The sequence below is a fragment of the Salvelinus fontinalis genome, chromosome 2, assembly GCF_029448725.1.
Source record: "Salvelinus fontinalis isolate EN_2023a chromosome 2, ASM2944872v1, whole genome shotgun sequence".
Classification (NCBI taxonomy): Eukaryota; Metazoa; Chordata; class Actinopteri; order Salmoniformes; family Salmonidae; genus Salvelinus; species Salvelinus fontinalis.
The window spans coordinates 47,332,912-47,356,244 of NC_074666.1; the positions used below are offsets into that span (position 1 = coordinate 47,332,912).

The following is a 23,333-nucleotide window of genomic DNA, read 5'->3' on the forward strand; positions in this document are numbered from 1 at the left end:
TTATGAGAACCATTTATTTTATTCTGGAAATGGTACTGCTTCTCTAAAATGGGATGGTTGCCTCTCTTGTCTTGCTGCCTTTTTGGGTTGCTTAATTATCCAAACTCAACATTTAAAGGCCATTTGAAATTCATACAATATACTTTAAAAAGCCTGTATTAACAATATGTGCATTTGTACATAATGAAAAGGTTATGAAATACTCTGATATTTTCTAAAAGGAAATTGTTATTGCTAGCTATATGGAGTGGGGTGAGGTTCCTTCTGTGTCATTCATTGTACAAAAACATCACCTGTTCACTTGCTGAGAACAGCATAGGTAGGCACATTTGAAGATACGATAATTTGAAAATAAGAATTTGTTCTTAACTGACTTGCCTAGTTAAATAAAGGTAAAATAAAAATATATATATTTTTAATTTGACCCAGGTCACTTTGATATTTAGCTCATACTGATATCGGTCTGGACAGTTCTACATCGGTCTTTATAAAATTAATGTTGTGACTTTTTTTAACCAAAATACATTTTTGAGAATGAATTTAACCTTCACAATATTATTATTCTTTCAATCAAATGTGTCTGAAAGCATCATTTGAAACATAAGTTATTTTAGAACTGTTTCTGATTGAGACTGGCACATGTGCCATGAAGTAGGCATGTAAAATGTCAGTGGGACATGACCAAACACTTTGGTATTCAAGACACATCCACCACAGCAGTTATTCCCAAACTAGGGTGAGCGTACAGGGGTACGCGCATTGACGTCGGGGGTACGCCAAATAAAAATGTGATTCACATTAAAAATAAAAAAAATCTTCACATTTTCAAACAGTACATTTATATTTTCCAACGGGGCTATACATTTGAGTGAGTTTTTTTTCTCATCTGAGTAGCCTTGATTTACTGCCAAAAAGAATATTAAACCATCTCGTGTTCAGCGAAATAACAACACAATGTAAAATACAGGTAGCCTAATCAAATAATTAACATCCAATCACATTAACCGTTACTCTCTCGCGGGAAACCTTCCCTCTTGCGTAGACATTTAGAAACTAAGCATGACAATTTGAAAAATAAGCCACAGGAGTTTTTTGAGCGAGAACAAAGACGATTTTCGAGTAGTAAGACATGTATAAAGCAACAGATACCATTAATAAGAAGGGGCTAGAAGCGTCTTATATGGTGAGCTACCGAGTGGCTAGTACAAGCAAGCCCCATACTATTGTGGAGGACTTAATTATTCCTGCTGCCATGGACATGGCTGGGACAATGCTGGGGGAAAAGGCCAAAAAAACTATACAGACAATGCCTTCATCAAACAACACCATTTCATGACGCATCAGTGACATGACAGGAGATGTTTTGAAACAATTACTGCTTCGCATACAAGCCAGTGAATTCTATGCATTACAGCTGGATGAGTCAACAGACATGGCGGGCCTGGCATAGCACCTGGTATATGTCTGTTACGTTTATGGGGGGTCAATTAAGGAAGACATCCTCTTCCGCAAACCACTGGAAACCAGGACAACAGTAGAGGATATATGGACAGCTTTGTGACATCAAATGGACTTTGGTGGTCAAGATGTGTTCGTATCTGTACTGATGGCACAAACGCCATGACAGGGAAACATAGTGGAGTGGTAACTTGTGTGCAAGCAGTTGCTCCCGACGCCACTTGGGTACACTGCAGCATCCAACGAGAGGCTCTTGGTGCAAAGGGAATGCCTGACAGCTTGAAAGACGTTTTGGACACTACAGTGAAAATTGTTAACTTTGTTAAAGCAAGGCCTCTGAACTCTCGTGTATTTTCTGCACTATGCAATGATATGGGCAGCAACCATGTAACGCTTTTACAACATACAGAAATGTGCTGGTTATCAAGGGGCAATGTATTGACAAGTTTTTTTGAATTTTCACTTGTCTGACCGCTTGAATGATGACGAGTTTCTTACATGACTGGCCTATCTGGGTGATGTTTTTTCTCGCCTGAATGATCTGAATCTAGGATTACAGGGACTCTCCGCAACTATATTCAATGTGCAGGACAAAATTGAGTCTATGATTAAGAAGTTGGAGCTCTTCTCTGTCTGCATTAACAAGGACAACACACAGGTCTTTCCATCATTGTATGATTTTTTGTGTGCAAATGAACTCAAGCTTACGGACATTGTCAAATATGATATAGCGAAGCACCTGAGTGAGTTGGGCACGCAGTTATGCAGGTACTTTCCCAAAACGGATGACACAAACAACTGGATTCGTTATGCCTTTCATGCCCTGCTTCCAGTGCACCTGCCGATATCTGAACAAGAGAGCCTCATCGAAATTGCAACAAGCGGTTCTGTGAAAATTGAATTTAAATTAGAAGCCACTGCCAGATTTCTGGATTGGGCTGCGCTCAGAGTATCCTGCCTTGGCAAATCGCACTGGTAAGACACTGATGCCCTTTGCAACCATGTACCTATGTGAGAGTGGATTCTCGGCCCTCACTAGCATGAAAACTAAATACAGGCACAGACTGTGTGTGGAAAATTATTAAAGGCTGAGACTCTCTCCAATGCAACCCAACATTGCAGAGTTATGTGCATCCTTTCAAGCATACCGTGCTCATTAACCTGTGGTGAGTTATTCAACATTTTTGATGAACAAATAAAGTTTTATAATTTATGGCTAAATAAAGAGCAAAATTATTGATTTTTATTATATTATTATTTGTGCCATAGTCCTATCAGAGCTCTTTGTCACTTCCCACAAGCCGGGTTGTGACAAAAACTCACACTCATTCTTATGTTTAATAAATGTATCATATAATGTGTGTGTGGCAGGCTTACAATGATGGCAAAAAACAACATTTGAGAGTGTGCTGAACTTGGTGCTAGAGGTTGAATGTTTGAAGGGGTACGGGACTATAAAAAGTTTGGGAACCACTGCACCAGAGCATTACTTTGTATGTTACTGAGACTCATACTGTAGTTTCAGAGTAGGGGATTAGGGTTTGAGAAGGGAACAGGTAATCGCTTCACATACACAGCCTCTGACTTCACACATAAATAATGATACAATTATTTTAAAAACGTTTTAGCAACCAAGCTTTGCTATCAAAGATAAATGTAGGGCAAACTATGCCCTCACCTCTCATTAAAAAAACACTGTATCTAGTACTAACTCACTATGCTGTTTGTTAAATGAAATATACCGACTTTTTGCTGTCTAGCTAAAGTATACGTGAATAGAGAGACTCTTTTGGAGGGCTTTTTCCATTGTGATCCAGTGCCCCAGTCTTGTGAATTGTTGTTGTTTTTGTTTAGTGCAACGGGTGGGAAGTGCTTCTCTGCTCTGTGATTGGTTGCTGTGGAAGTCTCTGTGACAGTAAGTAGGACGTGTAGATGTCTGCTCTCCTCTGGTTTGCTGTTTTTTCGTGTTATACTGCTCTCCTCTTCTCTTTATCTGTCTCTCTCTCCCTCCCTCCTCTCTCTCTCTCTCTGACTGTCCGCCCAGGGTTAGGAGAAGAGGGAATTGTGTGTGTGAGTGAGGAGCACGGAGACCACGGTGCTAAGAGCCAGAGGAAAAACAAGGGGTCGAAGGTCAACGCTGGAGCTGACAGCTGCATGGAGGGAATAAAAAAATAGAATCTTATGAAGGGTAGAATAAAAGGTCAGATGAGAAACAAGAGAACCCTGGTGGTTTTGGTATCAAATAAAACATTTTGGTGGTACTTTACATTATGGTTCCGAAATAACCAGGCATTACTTAAAAAGTAGATGGTAAAATGGTAACAATACAGTATTAATGATTTACGTGCTTGTTTCTTGAAGATTGATTTGTATTAATCTTGTATTTGATTAACAAGTAGTTACCAATTGTGTTGTATAAGTGGGTCGTTCCACCAATTTGGTGAATTTGGTGAAAAATTACTTTACATTTCACCTAATTTTAACATTCTATAATAAAGTTAAACTTTTTTTTAAAGAGAAAAAAAAGACTATAGTACAGTAAGTGCCAAATAAAGTAACAGGGTTGATCGTAACAGGGTTGACGATTTTATCTGAAATCAACCATAAATCCCCTTGTGACAGTGGAAATGGACGCTTGTGTGCAACAGAGCGGGGCAATTGAATGCAAGCTTCGTAATTATTATTTTTTAAGACTAGAACCAGCTGACCTGCTTTTATGGTATGATTTGACTATTAGATGTTCACTCTTTCTTTAGAATAGTTTTTTTCAAAGGAATAGTTTCACCATATTAAAACAAGAGTACATGAAACAGGGTTGACCTGTAAGGGTCAGTGTTTTACCTTCAAATGAATTACTAATGACATTTTTAGAAATGACTTTGATAAAGCAACAAAATAACTAGGACTTTACAATCATTGTGACAATTTTGAGAAATGCAGGGCTTAAGTGGATTAAAATCTTCCAGGATGTCACAGAGGGTGAACTGAGAAAATGCTGGATTTTGGAACTTTAGGAAGTCTTTATCCATATTAAAAATGGATTTATTGAATTCTTCATGTGGTCTATATTAAAGGGCACTTCACTGAATATAACAGGCTTTTAAAAGTAAATAATGGTGCACAATTTCTTCTTAAAATATCAAAGGGACGCAAAAGGCAATCATTTTGTGGAACGACCCAAGAACAAGAAAGTACCATTGATACCACATCATTTCCTAGTAAATAACAAGTTAATACCAGTGGAAAAAGTACTATAAATACTGGAAAACAATATTTAAAAAATACTGTAAAATGTAACTTTCTAACGCATCTCGGATCAGAAAGGGAATGCTCCTCCAAGTCGTGAACTGGTTGTCTTTGTAACAGGGCATCTCTTTTCTATAATTAGGAGAAAATACTGCACTATCCCCTACTTTTCTTGTAGCTATGGTTTAGTGAGTTGTAAACCATGAGATGGGCGGCATGGGCCACGAACTCAACACACTCCTGAGGCAACATATGTTAGAATCAACTTTGGCAGCGATTACATCTGTGAGTTTTTCTGGGTAAGTCTGTAAGAGCTCTGCACACCTGGATTGTACAATATTTGCACGTTATTATTTTTTAAATTCTTCAAGTTGGTTTTTAATCATCTCTAGACAGCCATTTTCAAGTCTTGCCATAGATTTTCAAGCTGATTTAAGTCTAAACTAACTAGGCCAATCAGGAACATTCAATGTCCTGTTGGTAAGCAACTCCAGTGTACCGCATATTTGGCCTTGTGGTTTAGGCTATAGTCCTGCTGAAAGGTGAATTCATCTTCCAGTGTCGGGGAGCTGTTGTTGTTTATTAATGTTCTGTATTATGTCATATTTCATGTTCTGTGTGGACCCCAGGAAGAGTAGCTGCTGCTTTCGCAACAGCCGATGGAGATCCTAATAAAATACCAAATACCAAAGCAGACTGAACCAGGTTTTGCTCCATAAATTTGCTTGTGCTTAGCACCACTCCAGCCGACGCTTGGCATCACGTTTCTTTTTTATCCTGGAAAAAACTACCCAGTCCTTAATGATTACAAGCACACCCATAACATGATACAGCCACCAATATGCTTGAAAATATGGAGAGTAGTACTCAGTAATGTGTTGTAATGGATTTGCCCCAAACATAACACTTTGTATTCCGAACAAAAAGTAAATTGTTTTGCCACATTTTTTTGCCGTACTAGCTTAGTGCCTTGTTGCAAACAGGATGATTGTTTTGGAATATTTTATTCTGTACAGGTTTCCTTCTTTTCCCTTTGTCAATTAGGTTAGTACTGTGGAGTAACTACAATGTTGTTGGGTCAGTTTTCTCCTATCACAGACATTCAACTGTTTTAAAGTCCCCAAATGGCCTAATGGTGTGTGGTTGGTTTCCATCCTCTCTGGCATCTGAGTTAGGAAGGACGCCTGTATCTTTGTAGTGACTGGGTGTATCGATACACCATCCAAAGTGTAATTAAAACTTCACCATGCTCAAAGGGATATTCAATGTCTGCTTTTTTTTACCCACCTACTAATAGGTGCACTTCTTTGCGAGGCAGTGGAAAACCTCCCTGGTCTTTGTGGTTGAATCTGTGTTTGAAATTCACTGCTCGACTGAGGGATCTTACAGATAATTGTATGTGTCACAGATGGTTGGTGGCACCTTAATTGAGGAGGACGGGCTTGTGGTATTGGCTGGAGTGGAATGAGTGGAATGAGTGGAATGGTATCAAATACATGGTTTCCCTTCCATTTGCTCTTTTCCAGCCATTGTTATGATACGTTCAAAAATCATGTTAAACACTATTATTGCACACAGAGTGAGTCCATGCAACTTATTATGTGACTTGTTAAGCACATTCTTACTCCGGAACTTATTTAACCTTGCCATAACAAGGAGTTGAATATTTATTGACTCAAGACATTTCAGCTTTTCATTTTGACATTATGGGGTGTTGTGTGACACAAACTCTCAATTTAAAACATTTTTAATTCAGGCTGTAACAATAAAATGTGGAAAAAGTCAAGGGGTGTGCATACTTTCTGAAGGCACTGTAAGTACCTTCAAAATTAAGACTGAGTATGTGCCCACTGTACAGTGCGTGGGATCAATACATTTTCAATTCAGTCTATTGAAATTTAATTGACCCCAACTCTCGTACATTGTACTTCCTTTTTTCTTTGCCAAATTCCCAGATTATGCAGAAATCCTGATTTGAGGATTACATTTTTCTTGCTTATTCCCTTCTGATTCCGATAATCTTCCAACCGGTATTTCTGTAAAACCTGGGAATTTTTGGACAGTTAACGGAATTTTGCAACCCTAGTCACTGTTATAGTCATTTTTGTTCATTGAACCTATTGAGATGGGAAACATGTTTGTTATGAAGTTGCTCTTTATGACAGAATGGTACAATTAGGGGAAATAAATGTATTTTTAACCAAATTACACTACCTTAAACGCAGTATTCGTAGAATGACCCATATTATTTATTAGCACTGTATAGATGTGAGAGGATGATGTGTGTTTACCTCGACAGCTCTTGCCGTCCCTCTGCAGCACCCCAGTCACACAGCTACACATAGCTCCCATCCCTTTACTGGTGCAGATCTGCTCACAGCCTCCGTTACCCACCTCACACCAGTCCGACTCTAATATGCACACATAAACACAAAATGATTCAATCACACACATACTAGTATTTACACAAACATAATGCATGCAGATGTTGCAGTTGGACATCAGACACAGACAATACACACACTCATACATTAAGGTAACGTGTCTGTATCACATACACACACTAGGGCAACACTGATGTGTACCTCGCCTTCTGATGGGTCCTACAGTGAGGATCTGCTCCTTGTGATCGCTGTAGTCTGAGTACATTCTCCTGTTGTGGGGACAGTTCTATATATATACACACACACACACACACACACACACACACACACACACACACACACACACACACACACACACACACACACACACACACACACACACACACACACACACACACACACACACACACACACGTGATAAGGTGGAATAACGTAGCCATTGTAAGCTTAGCCATTGTATTAACACTTTTGGACAGTTTCCTGGACAGATTAAAGTAGTTCCTGATGTAATATGAACCTGTGCTCAGTGGTCACCACCATGTTCAGTGTGCAGCGTTCAGGATCTCCTCACCACTTTGCATGCATTGGTCTCGTGGTCACACAGTGACACGTCACAGTGGAGGTGGACCTCACTGTAGTCCCCGATGAACTTGAAGACGGTGACGTGGAAGCGACAGGTGAGGGACACCCCGTTCTCAGCCATGCTGATGGTGTTGTCCTTGACGTTGGGACAACTTTGGAACAAAGAAGGAGAAGTTAGTGTGGTCCTTTCCTTTGTTGTCTTACAGTATCCTACAGCCAGGATTTCTGGAAAACCTTTGGGTGTCACAACTTCCGCCAAAGTTGGTCCCTCTCCTTGTTCGGGCGGTGTTTGGCGGTCGACATCACCGACCTTCTAGCCATCGCTGATCCATTTTCCATTGGTTTTGTCTCGTCTTCCATCACACCTGGTTTCAATCCCATCAATTACATGTTGTGTATTTAACCCTCTGTTTCCCCTCATGTCTTTGTCGGTGATTGTTTGTTGTATGTTTTGTGGAAGTCATGTTCTGGTGTGCGACGGGTTTTGTACCCTTTTATATCGTCTTTTGTATATATTGGTTTTCTGAGTTTTTTAGCCTTTATTAAACTGCTCCGTTTATACCAAGTTCACTCTCCTGCGCCTGACTTCCCTGCCACCAGCACGCACCCATTACATTGGGAAAGTTGCAATAATTTCCCGAGCCTAATAATGGATAGGGTGCTGTTTTGGCTGTAGGTGTTGAGCCTACCCTCTCTCTATGAGGACGTAGCGGAGGTGGTCGTTGCTGTAGCGGGACGGCGTGGCCCAGCACATATTGACAATGAGGATGAGCTGGTCCTCGTCGGCCCCCTCCACAAACACCCCCACAAAGATGACGTCCCGTGTGCTCAGGACCACCTCGCCCTCGCGGTACGGCTGGCGGTACGAGGAGTTCTTGTACAGCGCCATCTTAGTGATGAAGTTTCCTTCCTGGGTGGGGAGAGTGAGGTTGATAACACTGGAGAGAGGGAGTGAGAGAGAAAGCGAGAGGGAGGTTGGGAGAGAGAGAGAGAGAGAGATAAGGTGGGGGGGAGATGGAGAGAGGGAAGTCAGGGAATGGAAAACATTGGTTGTGTGCAATCTCTTGTCTCCTTGTCCAATGTGACATGGCACATACTGTATATCTATCGTTCACATAAATGTATAGATATAAAACCAAAATAAATGCATATTTCAGACTACATTTCATCATGTAGGGTTGCAAAATTCTGTTAACTTTCCGCAAAATTCCCAGGTTTCCCAGAAAACCTTATTCAAGTATTCTAGATTTCCTGCTAATTCCCTTCTGATTCTGGGAATCTTACAATTGGGGTTTCTGGAAAACCTGGGAATTTTTGGAAAATTTGCAACCCTAGTGTTGAGAAAAAGAAGGTCCTCTAACCTGAGCATGGGCTTGAGCACAGTCTCCAAGGATATCTTGATGTCTAGCTCGTAGGCGCAGGTAAACTCCACGTTGATTGTCTTGTCCCTGGTGATGATGTTGCCTGTGTTCACACTCTCGATCCACACCGTGTTCTTGTACATGATGTGTGTGCCGTTGGACTGGTAGAAAATAAAATGTTCACATTTTGAAGATAGAAATTCCAGACAATAACCGTCAATACAGTAGGTATAGTATGACTATTGATCTGGGAAGAGATTTCACTAGTAAGATGTAGCCCTACTCGCAATTTGGATACACTGCAAAAAGTGAAATCTAAGCAAGCCTAATACACTGTATATACAAAAGTATGTGGACACCCCTTCAAATTAGTGGATTCGGTTATTTCAGCCACACCAGTTGCTGACAGGTGTATAAAATCGAGCACACCGCCATGCAATCTCCATAGACAAACATTGGTCGTAGAATGCCCTTACTGAAGAGCTCAGGGATTTTCAACGTGGCACTGTCATAGGATGCCATCTTTCCAACAGGTCAGTTTGTCAAATTTCTGCCCTGCTAGAGCTGCCCTGGTCAACTGTAAGTGCTGTTATTGTTTAGGGGCAACAACGGCTTAGCCGCGAAGTGGTAGGCCACACAAGCTTACAGAATGGGACCGCCGAGTGCTGAAGCAAGTAGCGTGTAAAAATTGTCTGTCATCGGTTGCAACACTCACTACCGCGTTCCAAACTACCTCTGGAAGAAACGTCAGCACAAGAACTGTTCGTCGGGAGCTTCATGAAATGGGTTTTCATGGCCAAGCAGCCGTACACAAGCCTAAGATTACCATGAGCAATGACAAGTGTTGTCTGGAGTGGTGTAAATCTCACCGCTATTGGACTCTGGGGTGATGAATCACGCTTCACCATCTGCCAGTCCCGACGGACGAATCTGGGTTTGGCGGATTCCAGGAGAACGCTGCTTGCCCCAATGCATAGTGCCAAGTGTTAAGTTTGGCGGAGGAGGAATAATGGTCTGGGGCTGTTTTTCATGGTTTGGGCTAGGCCCATTAGTTCCAGTGAAGGTAAATCTTAACGCTACAGCATACATGTTGGTTCCAAGAAGGCGTAGCAGTCGGACGTGTGTTTGTCTTGTCTTGTCCCGTCTTGTCCCGCGTAAATAGTCCTCGTATTTTTTGTATACATTTCGTATATATTTTAATTTCACTTTCCATCTTGGAACTAAATATACATTCCCGCAACCCGCCTCACCCAATGTGGTACGGATCTGCTATTTTTTATACTTTAGAACCGTAACCCCAATCAGAAGCTAGCCAGATAACTAGCTACTAGCTAGTAGTCAGTTAGCCACTGCTGCGGTCTTCACCCTTAACTCGGACACCAGCCAGCTTCAGCTCGGGCAAATACCTGCCAGTCTGCAGGCGCGATATCAACCCAGAGAATATAGGACTGCTTTTTCTCTACCACATCACCGGATTCCTGACGCAAGCTCTGGACAATTACACCGGATCATCGTCGCTAGCTAGCTGCAACCAGGTGGCTACTACTGGCTAATACCTCTGTCCCGAAACAAGCACCAGTTAGCCTTGAGCTAGCCTCGAGCTAGGCCCATCTGCCGGCTAGCCGAAGAGGCCTACCAGCGAATTATTGGGCTACAATACCTCTTTTGCCAATTGGACTGGACCCTTTATTGCCGACACGGAGCCCCGCCGATCCATCACGACTGGTCTGCCGACGTAATTGTCCGAGGTGGTTTCAACAGGCTTTTCCATTGCGACGTTTCTGAATACCCATCTGCTAATTATTAGCTGTCTTATCGGCTGCTATCTAAATAAATATACCGGCCAATTTTTTTTTCTTTTTTCCTGGGTCACTATATCTATTTTGCCAATTGGATCGATCCCCTCTACCACACGGAACCCCACTAATCTACCGACGGAAACGAACGAGGTGACAAAAAAAATAAAAAAAATAAAAATAAAAACAGACCTCCATCCTATGTTATCTTGCTACCGATAGCCAGCTACCCGGCCAGCTGTCTGGATCGCCGTGCCCCCAACCAACCTCTACTCACTGGACCCTTATGATCACTCGATTAAGCATGTCTCTCCTTAATGTAAATATGCCTTGTCCATTGCTGTTCTGGTTAGTGTTTATTGGCTTATTTCACTGTAGAGCCTCTAGCCCTGCTCACTATATATCCAACCTCTCAGTTCCACCACCCACATATGCGATGACATCACCTGGTTTCAATGATGTTTCTAGAGACTATATCTCTCTCAACATCACCCATTACCTAGGTTTACCTCCACTGTATTCACATCCTACCATACGTTTGTCTGTACATTATTCCTTGAAGCTATTTTATCGCCCCCAGAAACTTCCTTTTACTCTCTGTTCTAGACGTTCCAAACGACCAATTCTCATAGCTTTTAGCCGTACCCTTATCCTACTCCTCCTCTGTTCCTCTGGTGATGTAGAGGTGAATCCAGGCCCTGCAGTACCTAGCTCCACTCCTATTCCCCAGGTGCTCTCTTTTGATGACTTCTGTAACCGTAATAGCCTTGGTTTCATGCATGTTAACATTAGAAGCCTCCTCCCTAAGTTTGTTTTGTTCACTGCTTTAGCACACTCTGCCAACCCAGATGTTTTAGCCGTGTCTGAATCCTGGCTTAGGAAGACCACCAAAAATTCTGACATTTTCATCCCTAACTACAAGATTTTCAGACAAGATAGAACGGCCAAAGGGGGCGGTGTTGCAATCTACTGCAAGGATTGCCTGCAGAGTTCTGTTTTACTATCCAGGTCTGCTTCGAAACAATTTGAACTCCTACTTTTAAAAATCCACCTCTCTAAAAACAAGTCTCTCACTGTTGCCGCCTGCTATAGACCACCCTCTGCCCCCAGCTGTGCTCTGGACACCATATGTGAACTGATTGCCCCCCATCTATCTTCAGAGCTTGTGCTGCTAGGCGACCTAAATTGGAACATGCTTAACACCCCAGCCATCCTACAATCTAAGCTTGATGCCCTCAATCTCACACAAATTATCAATGAACCTACCAGGTATCACCCCAATTCCGTAAACATGGGTACCCTCATAGACATCATCCTAACCAACTTGCCCTCCAAATACACCTCTGCTGTTTTCAACCAAGATCTCAGCGATCACTGCCTCATTGCCTGTATCCGTAATGGGTCAGCGATCAAACGACCTCCACTCATCACTGTCAAACGCTCCCTGAAACACTTCAGCGAGCAGGCCTTTCTAATCGACCTGGCCGAGGTATCCTGGAAGGATATTGATCTCATCCCGTCAGTAGAGGATGCCTGGATATTTTTTTTAAATGCCTTCCTCACCATCTTGAATAAGCATGCCCCATTCAAGAAATTTAGAACCAGGAACAGATATAGCCCTTGGTTCTCTCCTGACCTGACTGCCGTTAACCAACAGAAAAACATCCTATGGCGTTCTGCATTAGCATCGAACAGCCCCCGTGATATGCAACTTTTCAGGGAAGCTAGAAACCAGTATACACAGGCAGTTAGAAAAGCCAAGGCTAGCTTTTTAAGCAGAAATTTGCTTCCTGCAACACAAACTCAAAAAAGTTCTGGGACACTGTAAAGTCCATGGAGAATAAGAACACCTCCTCCCAGCTTCCAACTGCACTGAAGATAGGAAATACTGTCACCACCGACAAATCCATTATAATTGAGAATTTCAATAAGCATTTTTCTACGGCTGGCCATGCTTTCCACCTGGCTACCCCTACCCCGGTCAACAGCACTGGCCTCCCCTCTGCTACTCGCCCAAGCCTTCCCCATTTCTCTTTCTCCCAAATACAGTCAGCTGATGTTCTGAAAGCGCTGCAAAATCTGGACCCTTACAAATCAGCCGGGCTAGATAATCTGGACCCTTTCTTTCTAAAAACTATCTGCTGAAATTGTTGCCACCCCTATTACCAGCCTTTTCAACCTCTCTTTCGTGTCGTCTGAGATTCCCAAAGATTGGAAAGCAGCTGCGGTTATCCCCCTCTTCAAAGGGGGAGACACTCTAGACCCAAACTGCTACAGACCTATATCTATCCTACCCTGCCTTTCTAAGGTCCTCGAAAGCCAAGTCAACAAACAGATTACCGACCATCTCTAATCCCACCATACCTTCTCCGCTATGCAATCTGGTTTCAGAGCTGGTCATGGGTGCACCTCAGCCACGCTCAAGGTCATAAACGATATCTTAACCGCTATCGATAGGAAACAGTACTGTGCAGCCATATTCATTGACCTGGCCAAGGCTTTTGACTCTGTCAATCACCACATCCTCATCGGCAGACTCGACAGCCTTGGTTTCTCTAATGATTGCCCCGCCTGGTTCACCAACTACTTCTCTGATCGAGTTCAGTGTGTCAAATCGGAGGCTCTGTTGTCCGGACCTCTGGCAGTCTCTATGGGGGTGCCACAGGGTTCAATTCTTGGACCGACTCTCTTCTCTGTATACATCAATGATGTCGCTCTTGCTGCTGGTGAGTCTCTGATCCACCTCTACGCAGACGACACTATTCTGTATACTTCTGGCCCTTCTCTTGACACTGTGTTAACAACCCTCCAGGCGAGCTTCAATGCCATACAACTCTCCTTCCGTGGCCTCCAATTGCTCTTAAATACAAGTAAAACTAAATGCATGCTCTTCAACCGATCGCTGCCTGCACCTGCCCGCCTGTCCAGCATCACTACTCTGGACGGCTCTGACTTAGAATATGTGGACAACTACAAATACCTAGGTGTCTGGTTAGACTGTAAACTCTCCTTCCAGACTCACATCAAGCATCTCCAATCCAAAGTTAAATCTAGAATCGGCTTCCTATTCCGCAACAAAGCATCCTTCACTCATGCTGCCAAACATACCCTTGTAAAACTGACCATCCTACCAATCCTCGACTTCGGTGATGTCATTTACAAAATAGCCTCCAAAACCCTACTCAATAAATTGGATGCAGTCTATCACAGTGCCATCCGTTTTGTCACCAAAGCCCCATATACTACCCACAACTGCGACCTGTACGCTCTCGTTGGCTGGCCCTCGCTTCACACTCGTCGCCAAACCCACTGGCTCCAGGTCATCTACAAGACCCTGCTAGGTAAAGTCCCCCCTTATCTCAGCTCGCTGGTCACCATAGCAACGCCCACCCGTAGCACGCGCTCCAGCAGGTATATCTCTCTGGTCACCCCCAAAACCAATTCTTCCTTTGGCCGCCTCTCCTTCCAGTTCTCTGCTGCCAATGACTGGAACGAACTACAAAAATCTCTGAAACTGGAAACTCTTACCTCCCTCACTAGCTTTAAGCACCAGCTGTCAGAGCAGCTCATAAATTACTGCACCTGTACATAGCCGATCTATAATTTAGCCCAAACAACTATCTCTTTACCTACTGTATTTATCTATTTTGCTCCTTTGCACCCCATTATTTCTATCTCTACTTTGCACCTTCTTCCACTGCAAACCAACCATTCCAGTGTTATTTTTTTTACTTGCTATATTGTATTTACTTCGCCACCATGGCCTTTTTATATATATTTTTTATTTATTTATATATATATTTTGTTTGCCTTCACCTCCCTTATCTCACCTCACTTGCTCATATTGTATATAGACTTATTTTCACTGTATTATTGACTGTATGTTTGTTTTACTCCATGTGTAACTATGTGTTGTTGTATGTGTCGAACTGCTTTGCTTTATCTTGGCCAGGTCGCAATTGTAAATGAGAACGTGTTCTCAATTTGCCTACCTGGTTAAATAAAGGTGAAATAAATAAAATAAACAATGACATTCTAGATTAATCTGTGCTTCCAACTTTGTGGCAACAGTTTGTGGAAGGCCCTTTTCTGTTTCAGCATGACAATGTCCCCGTGCACGAAGCGAGGCCCTAACAGAAATGGTTCGTCGAGATCGGTGTGGAAGAACTTGACTGGCCTGCACAGAGTCCTGACCTCAACCCCATCGAACACCTTTGGGATGAATTGGAATACCGGCTGCGAGCCATGCCTAATCGCCTAACATCAGTGACCAACCTCACTAATGCTCATGGCTGAATGGAAGCAAGTCCACGCAGCAATGTTTCAACATCTAGTGGAACGCCTTTCCAGAAGAGTGGAGGCTGTTATAGCAGCAAAGGGGGGACCAACTCCATATTAATGATTTTGGAATGAGATGTTTAGCAAGCAGGTGTCCACATATTGTTGGTCAAGTAGAGTATCTTCTATTGAGTGATAAAAAAAAAATATATATTTTTTTTTTACTAAGTAAGTTATCTAATGTCATTAGCAGATCATTTACCTGTATTAAGCCTTTACCTGTATTAAGCCTTTTTTAGGTTAAAATAAGCAAACCTATCTGTCAATGACATTAGCTCATTTAGCTTTGCATGAAAAAACTTGGGAAAAAAACTAATTTTAAGAGATTTATCACTCAATATACGATATTTAGGCTTACTTAGATTTCACTTTTTTTGCATTGTAGGAGGACAGATCTACCCTATTGGCTACACGGATTATAGCAGTTTCTCACCAGGAAAATGGAGCTCTATTAGCCCTTAGTCACAAGCCTAAAACGTGTTCGCCACCCGTAGGTGGAAGTAGCACTCTAACCAATAATCCAGGATCAGATATTTTTCATCCCGTTAATGATTCCAGTTCTGATTATTAAAGGTAGACTAATCCGACTCTAGATCTGTGGCTACCTTTCTGATAGACCCACACTGTTCCTTTGTGTTGTTTATGTGGAAGGAGACCACTGATACAGGGACAGATATATTATCACACCCCTATTGATAAAGGTTAGAATTGAAAAATGATCCACTGACCCTCAATCTGTGGTTAATTACCTGTACAATGGAGCCGCAATGGCCCTTGGTGTTGTTGATGTGAAAGGAGATGAAGTCCTCTCCCTCAATGCCGGGGCAGTACTGGTCGTTGATCCTCACGTCCTCACGCTCGAAGCCCAGCTGGAAGAGCTTACACTTGGAGATGGACACCTCCATCTGGGCGTGCTTACATGTCACCTCCGCCTGGATTATGTCATCCTCGCCTGGCAGGAAAACACAGGGCTTGAGAATCATAAGAATACGGTAGCTACCCAGTATTCAGTTTCTAGACTTGGCCTTAAGTCGTGTTCAAACGGTTTACTTCCATTTCATGCCTAGTGAACACAACCCAGGTATCGCTTGTAAGAGATTTGATCAAAATTAGACCGAGTATGATAAATAAATGACTGAGATAAAAAGAAAAGACATTTCTACATTTGTCTCTATTCTTGTCTAGCCCTAACAAACAACCCCCCCCCCCCCCCCGCACTCACCACCAGCGTTGTTGGGCAGCTCAGGGCAGCCACACAGGTCTCCCCCGTTCTCCTGCTCACACGTGTTGTTGGTGCAGATCTCTCCTGCACAAGGGTCGTAGATCCATTCTGCTAAAGACAGATCCAGGAACAATGTTAGCTGTCACACCACTAACACTCACCCATGAGAACACAACTGAACTGACTGTCATTCTTGAATAGCCTGATGCTCAGTTTAGAGAAACATAAATCAAATTTCCCTGAAATTTCCCCCACGGACACCAACGCATGCTCAAAGTTTTGGATCCACACCCAAGTAATTCATTGACCCCACAGCTACACCTCATTTAACTGTGTATCATCTGCGTAACAATGAAAGCCATAACCATTGCATAATGTGTTTTGTGTTAACGGACCTACCCCTGCCGAACTCTGTATGTTACCTTAAAGTAGGGTTATTCAAATCTTACCCTACAAGGTCCAGAGTACTGCTGGTTTTCTGTCCTACCTGATCATTTAATTGCACACACCTCCCAGCTAACAAAAATTCCCACAACTTTGGAGAATGTTCCCTTTAGAGTCTCATTAGGTCTTTACCTAATATTTTCATATGAATCTTCCAGTGATGTGCAAGGACTGTTTCCCAGAGACCATTCCCTTAATGTCAAACGGAACTTGCCCAGAACATGGTTACCATGTTCTCAGAATATTCAATATTAATGTTGTAGACACTTTTCATTGGAACGTTGTAAGAACATTCATGTGTCTAGTTTTCTGAGGGTTAGGAGAATATTCCATCAACGTCACAACCAAACATTCATAGAACATGGTTGTGATGTTCTCGGAATATAAGATATTAATGTTCTAGACACGTTTCGTGGGAACGTTGAAAGAACATTCCTGTGTTCAAATGACATAGTTTAAAACATAGTACGTTCTGTCAAGGTCCTCTGAAGTTTTTTGTCTAGTTCCCAGCTTGTTCAGAGGGACGTCCCTAAATACGTTTTTAGGACTTCGCCTGATGGTGTGTGAAGTGTACCTATGCTGACAATTACAGGCCTCTCTCATCTTTTTAAGTGGGAGAACTTGCACAATTGGTGGCTGACTAAATACTTTTTTGCCCCACTGTAGCCTTATTTTGTAAAGACCATATTATGGCAAGAACAGCTCAAATAAGCAAAGAGAAACGACAGTCCATCATTACTTTAAGACATGAAGGTCAGTTAATGCGGAACATTTCAAGAACTTTGAAAGAAAAACCCTTGAATGAGTAGGTGTGTCCACTGTGTAAACTTCATAATAAATAAATGTCACTGGTCAATTGTGTGAGTTATCCAACCACAGGAGCCCACTCTCAATGTTTAAAATACACCAGAGAGCATAATTTTGCTACAGAGGATCAATAGTTTATAAAATAACTGTGGATTAAGTTATCACAAGCACATACAGGTATCTGCCAAAATAAAGGGAACACCAACATAAAGTGTCTTAAAAGGCTGCAAGAACAGCTTCAATGAGCCTTGGCATAGATTCTACAAGTGGTCTTAAACCAGGAAAATGCACCCAACACCATAACATATACTTTGTATCCCTTGTTTACTCACGTGTTTCCTTTATTTTGGTAGTTACCGGTATGTCTACAATTGGGAAGGCAGCAGTTTGGGCAGCATGTGCACTAAATATACAGCTTCTTGCGTTGTAGCCATAGACAATTAATCCATAGAAAGGTTTTAGAACCTCTTACCTTGGCAATTTGACTGTTAAAACTTCTTGTCAATAGGGGGGCGCTATTTCCACTTTGGAAAAAATCGTGCCCAATTTAAACGGCCTCGTACTCTATTCTAGATCGTACAATATGCATATTATTATTACTATTGGATAGAAAACACTCTCAAGTTTCTAAAACTGTTTGAATTATATCTGTGAGTAAAACAGAACTCATTTGGCAGCAAACTTCCAGACAGGAAGTAAAAAATCTGAAAACGATGCTCTGTTCCAGGGCCTCCCTATTCAATTGCCTAATTTCTATGGATTTGCATGCACTGCATACGCCTTCCACTAGATGTGAACAGGCAGTGGAAGGTGGAATGGGGTGTCTAGCTTGATCTGAGGTCGAACAAGAGCTCTTGGAATGACGTGACCACAATTTCCTTTCTCTACCTAGGCGCGGGAAGGACATCAGCATTGGCTTCTGAAAAGCGTTCGGTATAGACGGTGGATGTCTCCGGCTCTGATTTTATTTGATAGATGTGATAAAAACATCATAAAGTAGTTTTTTCCAACCGAGTTGAATCAGTTTATTCAACGTTTATTGCGAGTTTTGGAATTTTCCTTTCTTTGCGTCAGGAGAATTTGGGCATGTTCGCGCCACATGGCTAGCTAATGTTGCTAATTCGACAGGAGAAGAGGACATTCTAAAACCAAACAACGATTTATTCTGGACAAAGGACTCCTTGTACAAGATTCTGATGGAAGCTCAGCAAAAGTAAGAACCATTTATGATGTTATTTCGTATTTCTGTGGAAAATGTTTAGTCCTATTTTCCTTCCTTTTTGCGGGCGCTGTCTCGCTATAACGTAAGCTGTTTGTTATGGTAAAGTTATTTTTAAAAATCTAACACGGCGATTGCATTAAGAACTAGTGTATCTTTCATTGGCTGTCCAACATGTATTTTTTAGTAAAGTTTATGATGAGTTCTTTGATTAGATTAGGTGACTGTCCAAAATATCTCCGGAGAATTTTGTGCATTTTGGCTACGTATTCATAATGTAAAACCACGATTTGTACCTCTAAATATGCACATTCTCGAACAAAACATATATGTATTGTGTAACAGGATGTTATAAGACTGTCATCTGATGAAGTTGGTCAAGGTTAGTGATTAATTTTATATATTTTGCTGGTTTTTGCGAATGCTATCTATGCAGTGAATAAATGCGGTTGTGTGTTTGGCTATTGTGGTAAGCTAATATAATGCTATATTGTGTTTTCGCTGTAAAACACTTAAAAAATCTGAAATATTGGCTGGATTCACAAGATGTTTATCTTTCATTTGCTGTACACCATGTATTTTTCATAAATGTTTTATGATGAGCATTTAGGTATTTCACGTTGCTCTCTGTAATTATTCTGGCTGCTTTGGTGATATTTTTGATGGTAGCTGCAATGTAAAACTATGATTTATACCTCAAATATGCACATTTTCGAACAAAACATACATTTATTGTATAACATGTTATAAGACTGTCATCTGATGAAGTTGTTTCTTGGTTAGTGACTAATTATATCTCTATTTGGTCGGTTTTGTGATAGCTACCTATGCGGTAGAAAAATGCTGAAAATATGCGGTTGAGTCTTTTGCTATTGTGGTTAGCTAATAGAAATACATATTGTGTTTTCGCTGTAAAACATTAAAAAAATCGGAAATGATGGCTGGATTCACAAGATGTTTATCTTTCATTTGCTGTATTGGACTTGTGATTTCATGAAAATTATGTTATATGATATCCCTGTCGCGTTAGGCTAGACTATGCTGGTCAGCTTTTTTGATGGGGGGGATCCCGAATCCGGGAGAGAGAAGCGGTAGAGGTTTTAAACTCATGGGTACACTAGCAATGGATGCCAGTCCTCCTGATTTGAGTGGGAACTGTCATCTATGGATGCCAGTCCTCCTGACTTGAATGGGAGCTTTGACTGACTATGGTTGGTTGCGGCTGTCAGTATGCCTCTTTTGCAGATTTCAAAATACAATCGCGGGAAATCGTACTGTTTGGAAAGCAAATGCCTACTGCTGGAAATACTAATCTTTGTACAACCAATAGATTTTCTTTTTCTCAACACCCAATTTTTTGCTAACAGCAGAAATGTTTTTCAAAGTAGCTCATCTTGAGATGGGCTAATGCCACGACGAGCGCATTGGCCATCCCCGTGAGTAGCCTACGGCTTCACCTTCATCATTAGGGGAGTCAGTGTGGCACTGGAAATGTTAGTTAGAAGCCTACTGTAGCATATATATATATATATATATATATATATATATATATATATATATATATATATATATATATATATATATATATATATATATATATATATACACACATATATATATATACATACACACACACACTGTATATATAATTTCTTAGTCTGGCCCTGCATATTTGACACACTTTGCCACAGAATTGTTAGCAGGGCTACCAGTCCCTGATTAGGAAAAAAAAAGCAGTGGAGTTGCCTTCAAGATCCAGATTTGAATTTGAGGGCCTTAGTGTTCTGAATATTCTTTATCATGTTTTATCAATATTCACCCTTGTACCTCCCCTTGTAACCCCTTTCCAGAAACGCATTCTCTCCTGCCAGTGGCGCCATGCCCCCATGACCCTCCCCATGCCTGTGCCCTTACAACAATTCTCCTGGGCAATCCACTTGGTGGTGAGCGTGCCTAGGGAGCGGCAGGCCTCGGCGTAGGCAGCCAGCGAGCCGCACACCTGGGCCTTGTGGTGGTTGTAGCAACCGTCCAGGTAGCAGGACTGGTAGAAGGGCCTGGGGTCCAGCAGGCCGTGGCAGGGCTGGAAGAAGCCCTTCATCTGGGTGAGCTTCTGGCACCCCTCCTCGCCCTGGAGGCCCAACACAGCTGTGTTCTCACACGACTGGGCCAGCGCCATGTACTGGGTCTCATCACAGCTGGAGTGAGAGAAGGTGAAGAGATGGGAGGTAGAGGTAGAGTTTAGCAGATCCATCCATGCTTTTGAATGCACCAATGATACAATATGTTTCAACTAGCACCACTACATTCTCCATAAATCCTAGGAGATTCTGGACGTTGCTAAATAACCAGCAAACACATTTTTCAATGGCTTGGAGGAAGCAACAACACCATAGGGTGGTTTTTTAAAATATAATTTTTTGTCACTTTAACCACTAACTGTCTATCTCTCCCATGCCCCCCCCCCCCCCCCCCCCCTTCCCCATGGCTCCTCTCCCCCTCACCTGTTCTGCATGCCATTGGTCTTCCAGCTCTGGGCCAGCTCCAGGGCGCTGATGGCCGGCTTCCCATGGGAGGTGATGTAGTCGTCAGTGGGGTCTCCGTTGAAGTTGCCGCAAAGGCCGCACACCTTACAAATAATAATACATGCTATTTTATAGCTCTCTTAGTTATTTTCTAAAACCCAAAGATGCTTCACAATAACCATGTAATGTTCTACATAATGCTTACCGTATGTTCTCCAACCATAAGGGAAAACAACAGCAAACCTTGTTTTGCAGCCGCTGGCCCATAGTGATGCTGAGCGTGTTGAAGCGGTTGTACCGCACCTGGATGTCCTGCGGCGTGTCGATGACCAGGAAGCCCTCCGATGTGGAGACGCGCGTCATCAGGCCCGTGACAAAAGGCAACGACACAGGAGTGCCGTTCACCTGGTTGGGGGGAGGACAGGCTGTGAGATTCATGCACTCGTGGTCAGACTTTTTAAGTACACACACACAAATAATTGTATGATATATGTAACTATACACATGACTCACCATCCAACCTCAAACTAATAAAAACACCCAAATTTCACATGTATTCTCTCCAAAATAAACAGATGATCGCGATGCAAAAATAAAATGCACCCGTTGACATCACCCCCACCCCAAATCATCTTCCTGCGGCCATGCACTCAACTGTCCATCCAACCATCTAACCACCCTTTAATTCATCCATTAAAATCTACCCTCAATCCCTCCCCATCACCTTCACGGTGCTCCCAGAGATCAGGATATTCTCCTCGTTAATATAGAGGTATGCATGGGAGATGGTGGTGAGGTTGGGCGTGCTCCACTTGTCGAAGTTTGCGATGAGCTGAAAGGAGAGGTCAGGTAGCTTGTGGCAGTTGGTGGACAGCACGAAGGAGCAGGAGGCAGGCAGGCGGAGGGACGCCCCGTCAAAGGTCCTGAAGACACCGCCACCGGACGCCACGCAGTGCTGCGAGCGCTGGGTGAAGCAGCCGCGCACGCCATGGCGCAGGGCGCACTCCTCCTCGGCCTTGCAGCGGCGCGGGTCACACTGGATGAGATTACGGCCGATGCACTGGCAGCGCTTGGTGCAATCACTGTTCCAGAACAGCTGTTTTGGCTGGAGGAGGGATAGCAGGGGGAAGGATACAAACCTCATTTTACAATATTTAAAAAAAAAATGCCTTTCCTTGCTCACAAAATAGATTTAAATCCCAGTGGGATTTTACCTGTATAAATCAGTGGGGGAAAAAACTTCGCCTGTGCTACAGACGGCTCTATTGCTCTTCTAAGACACACCTACTCATTCAAGGATTTTTCTTTATTTTTACTATTTTCTACATTGTAGAATGTAGAAAATAGTAAAAAATAAAGAAAAACCCATGAATGAGTAGGTGTGTCCAAACTTTTGACTGGTACTGTATATATATATATATGAAAGATCTGAAGGGAAAAAAATATATATATAAATATATCTACCCTCAATCATGTTTGAACTTTTAGGAAACGTGCTGAGAATGGTTCAACGCCATTGGCACCATCAGACCAACTCCTTGAATGGCCTACTCCATGAAGTTTACACATGTGTCTAAAAAACATAATTTTCCTCAACAGAAAAAGTAAAAATATAGCTGGAGTGTGTCTTAAGTACTTTCTGTGTACTTTCACAAGCCATAATTGAAATCTTGCTTGTCACGTGTATATGAATGTCTGTGGAGAGAGACTACTGTCTGTGTGACTGACTCACCTCATAGTACTTGCCGTCGTTGTAGCAGCCACAGTTCTGGGGCCGGATGCAACCCTTGCCATTGAGGAAGTATCCCTGGTCACACTGGCAGCCCTCCACACAGTCTTGGGTGCACTCCCTCTGGCCGCGGGCTGGGGCGCACTGCGGTTGGCACACTGACATGCAGCTAGAGTAGTGGCTGTTGGCTGGGCACGTCAGCACTGCGGAAGGAGAAAAATAACA

At 42.4% G+C, this 23,333-nt stretch overlaps 1 protein-coding gene across 1 annotated transcript in view; it reads right to left on the bottom strand.

The window, feature by feature from the left end:
- The window catches only part of LOC129867106 (alpha-tectorin-like), a 77,585-nt gene continuing 54,252 nt past the window's right edge, over window positions 1–23,333 (bottom strand). The window contains exons 21-33 of the mRNA XM_055940287.1: window positions 23,112–23,311; window positions 22,104–22,484; window positions 21,623–21,784; window positions 21,359–21,483; window positions 20,772–21,052; window positions 16,388–16,498; window positions 15,915–16,117; window positions 9,032–9,192; window positions 8,360–8,608; window positions 7,660–7,822; window positions 7,290–7,374; window positions 6,996–7,115; window positions 1–3,608 (exon numbers count right to left, since the gene is read on the bottom strand). Of these exons, the coding sequence (XP_055796262.1) occupies window positions 3,505–3,608; window positions 6,996–7,115; window positions 7,290–7,374; window positions 7,660–7,822; window positions 8,360–8,608; window positions 9,032–9,192; window positions 15,915–16,117; window positions 16,388–16,498; window positions 20,772–21,052; window positions 21,359–21,483; window positions 21,623–21,784; window positions 22,104–22,484; window positions 23,112–23,311 (2,345 nt within the window). The 3' untranslated portion in view covers window positions 1–3,504. The remainder of the gene's footprint in view (window positions 3,609–6,995; window positions 7,116–7,289; window positions 7,375–7,659; window positions 7,823–8,359; window positions 8,609–9,031; window positions 9,193–15,914; window positions 16,118–16,387; window positions 16,499–20,771; window positions 21,053–21,358; window positions 21,484–21,622; window positions 21,785–22,103; window positions 22,485–23,111; window positions 23,312–23,333) is intronic.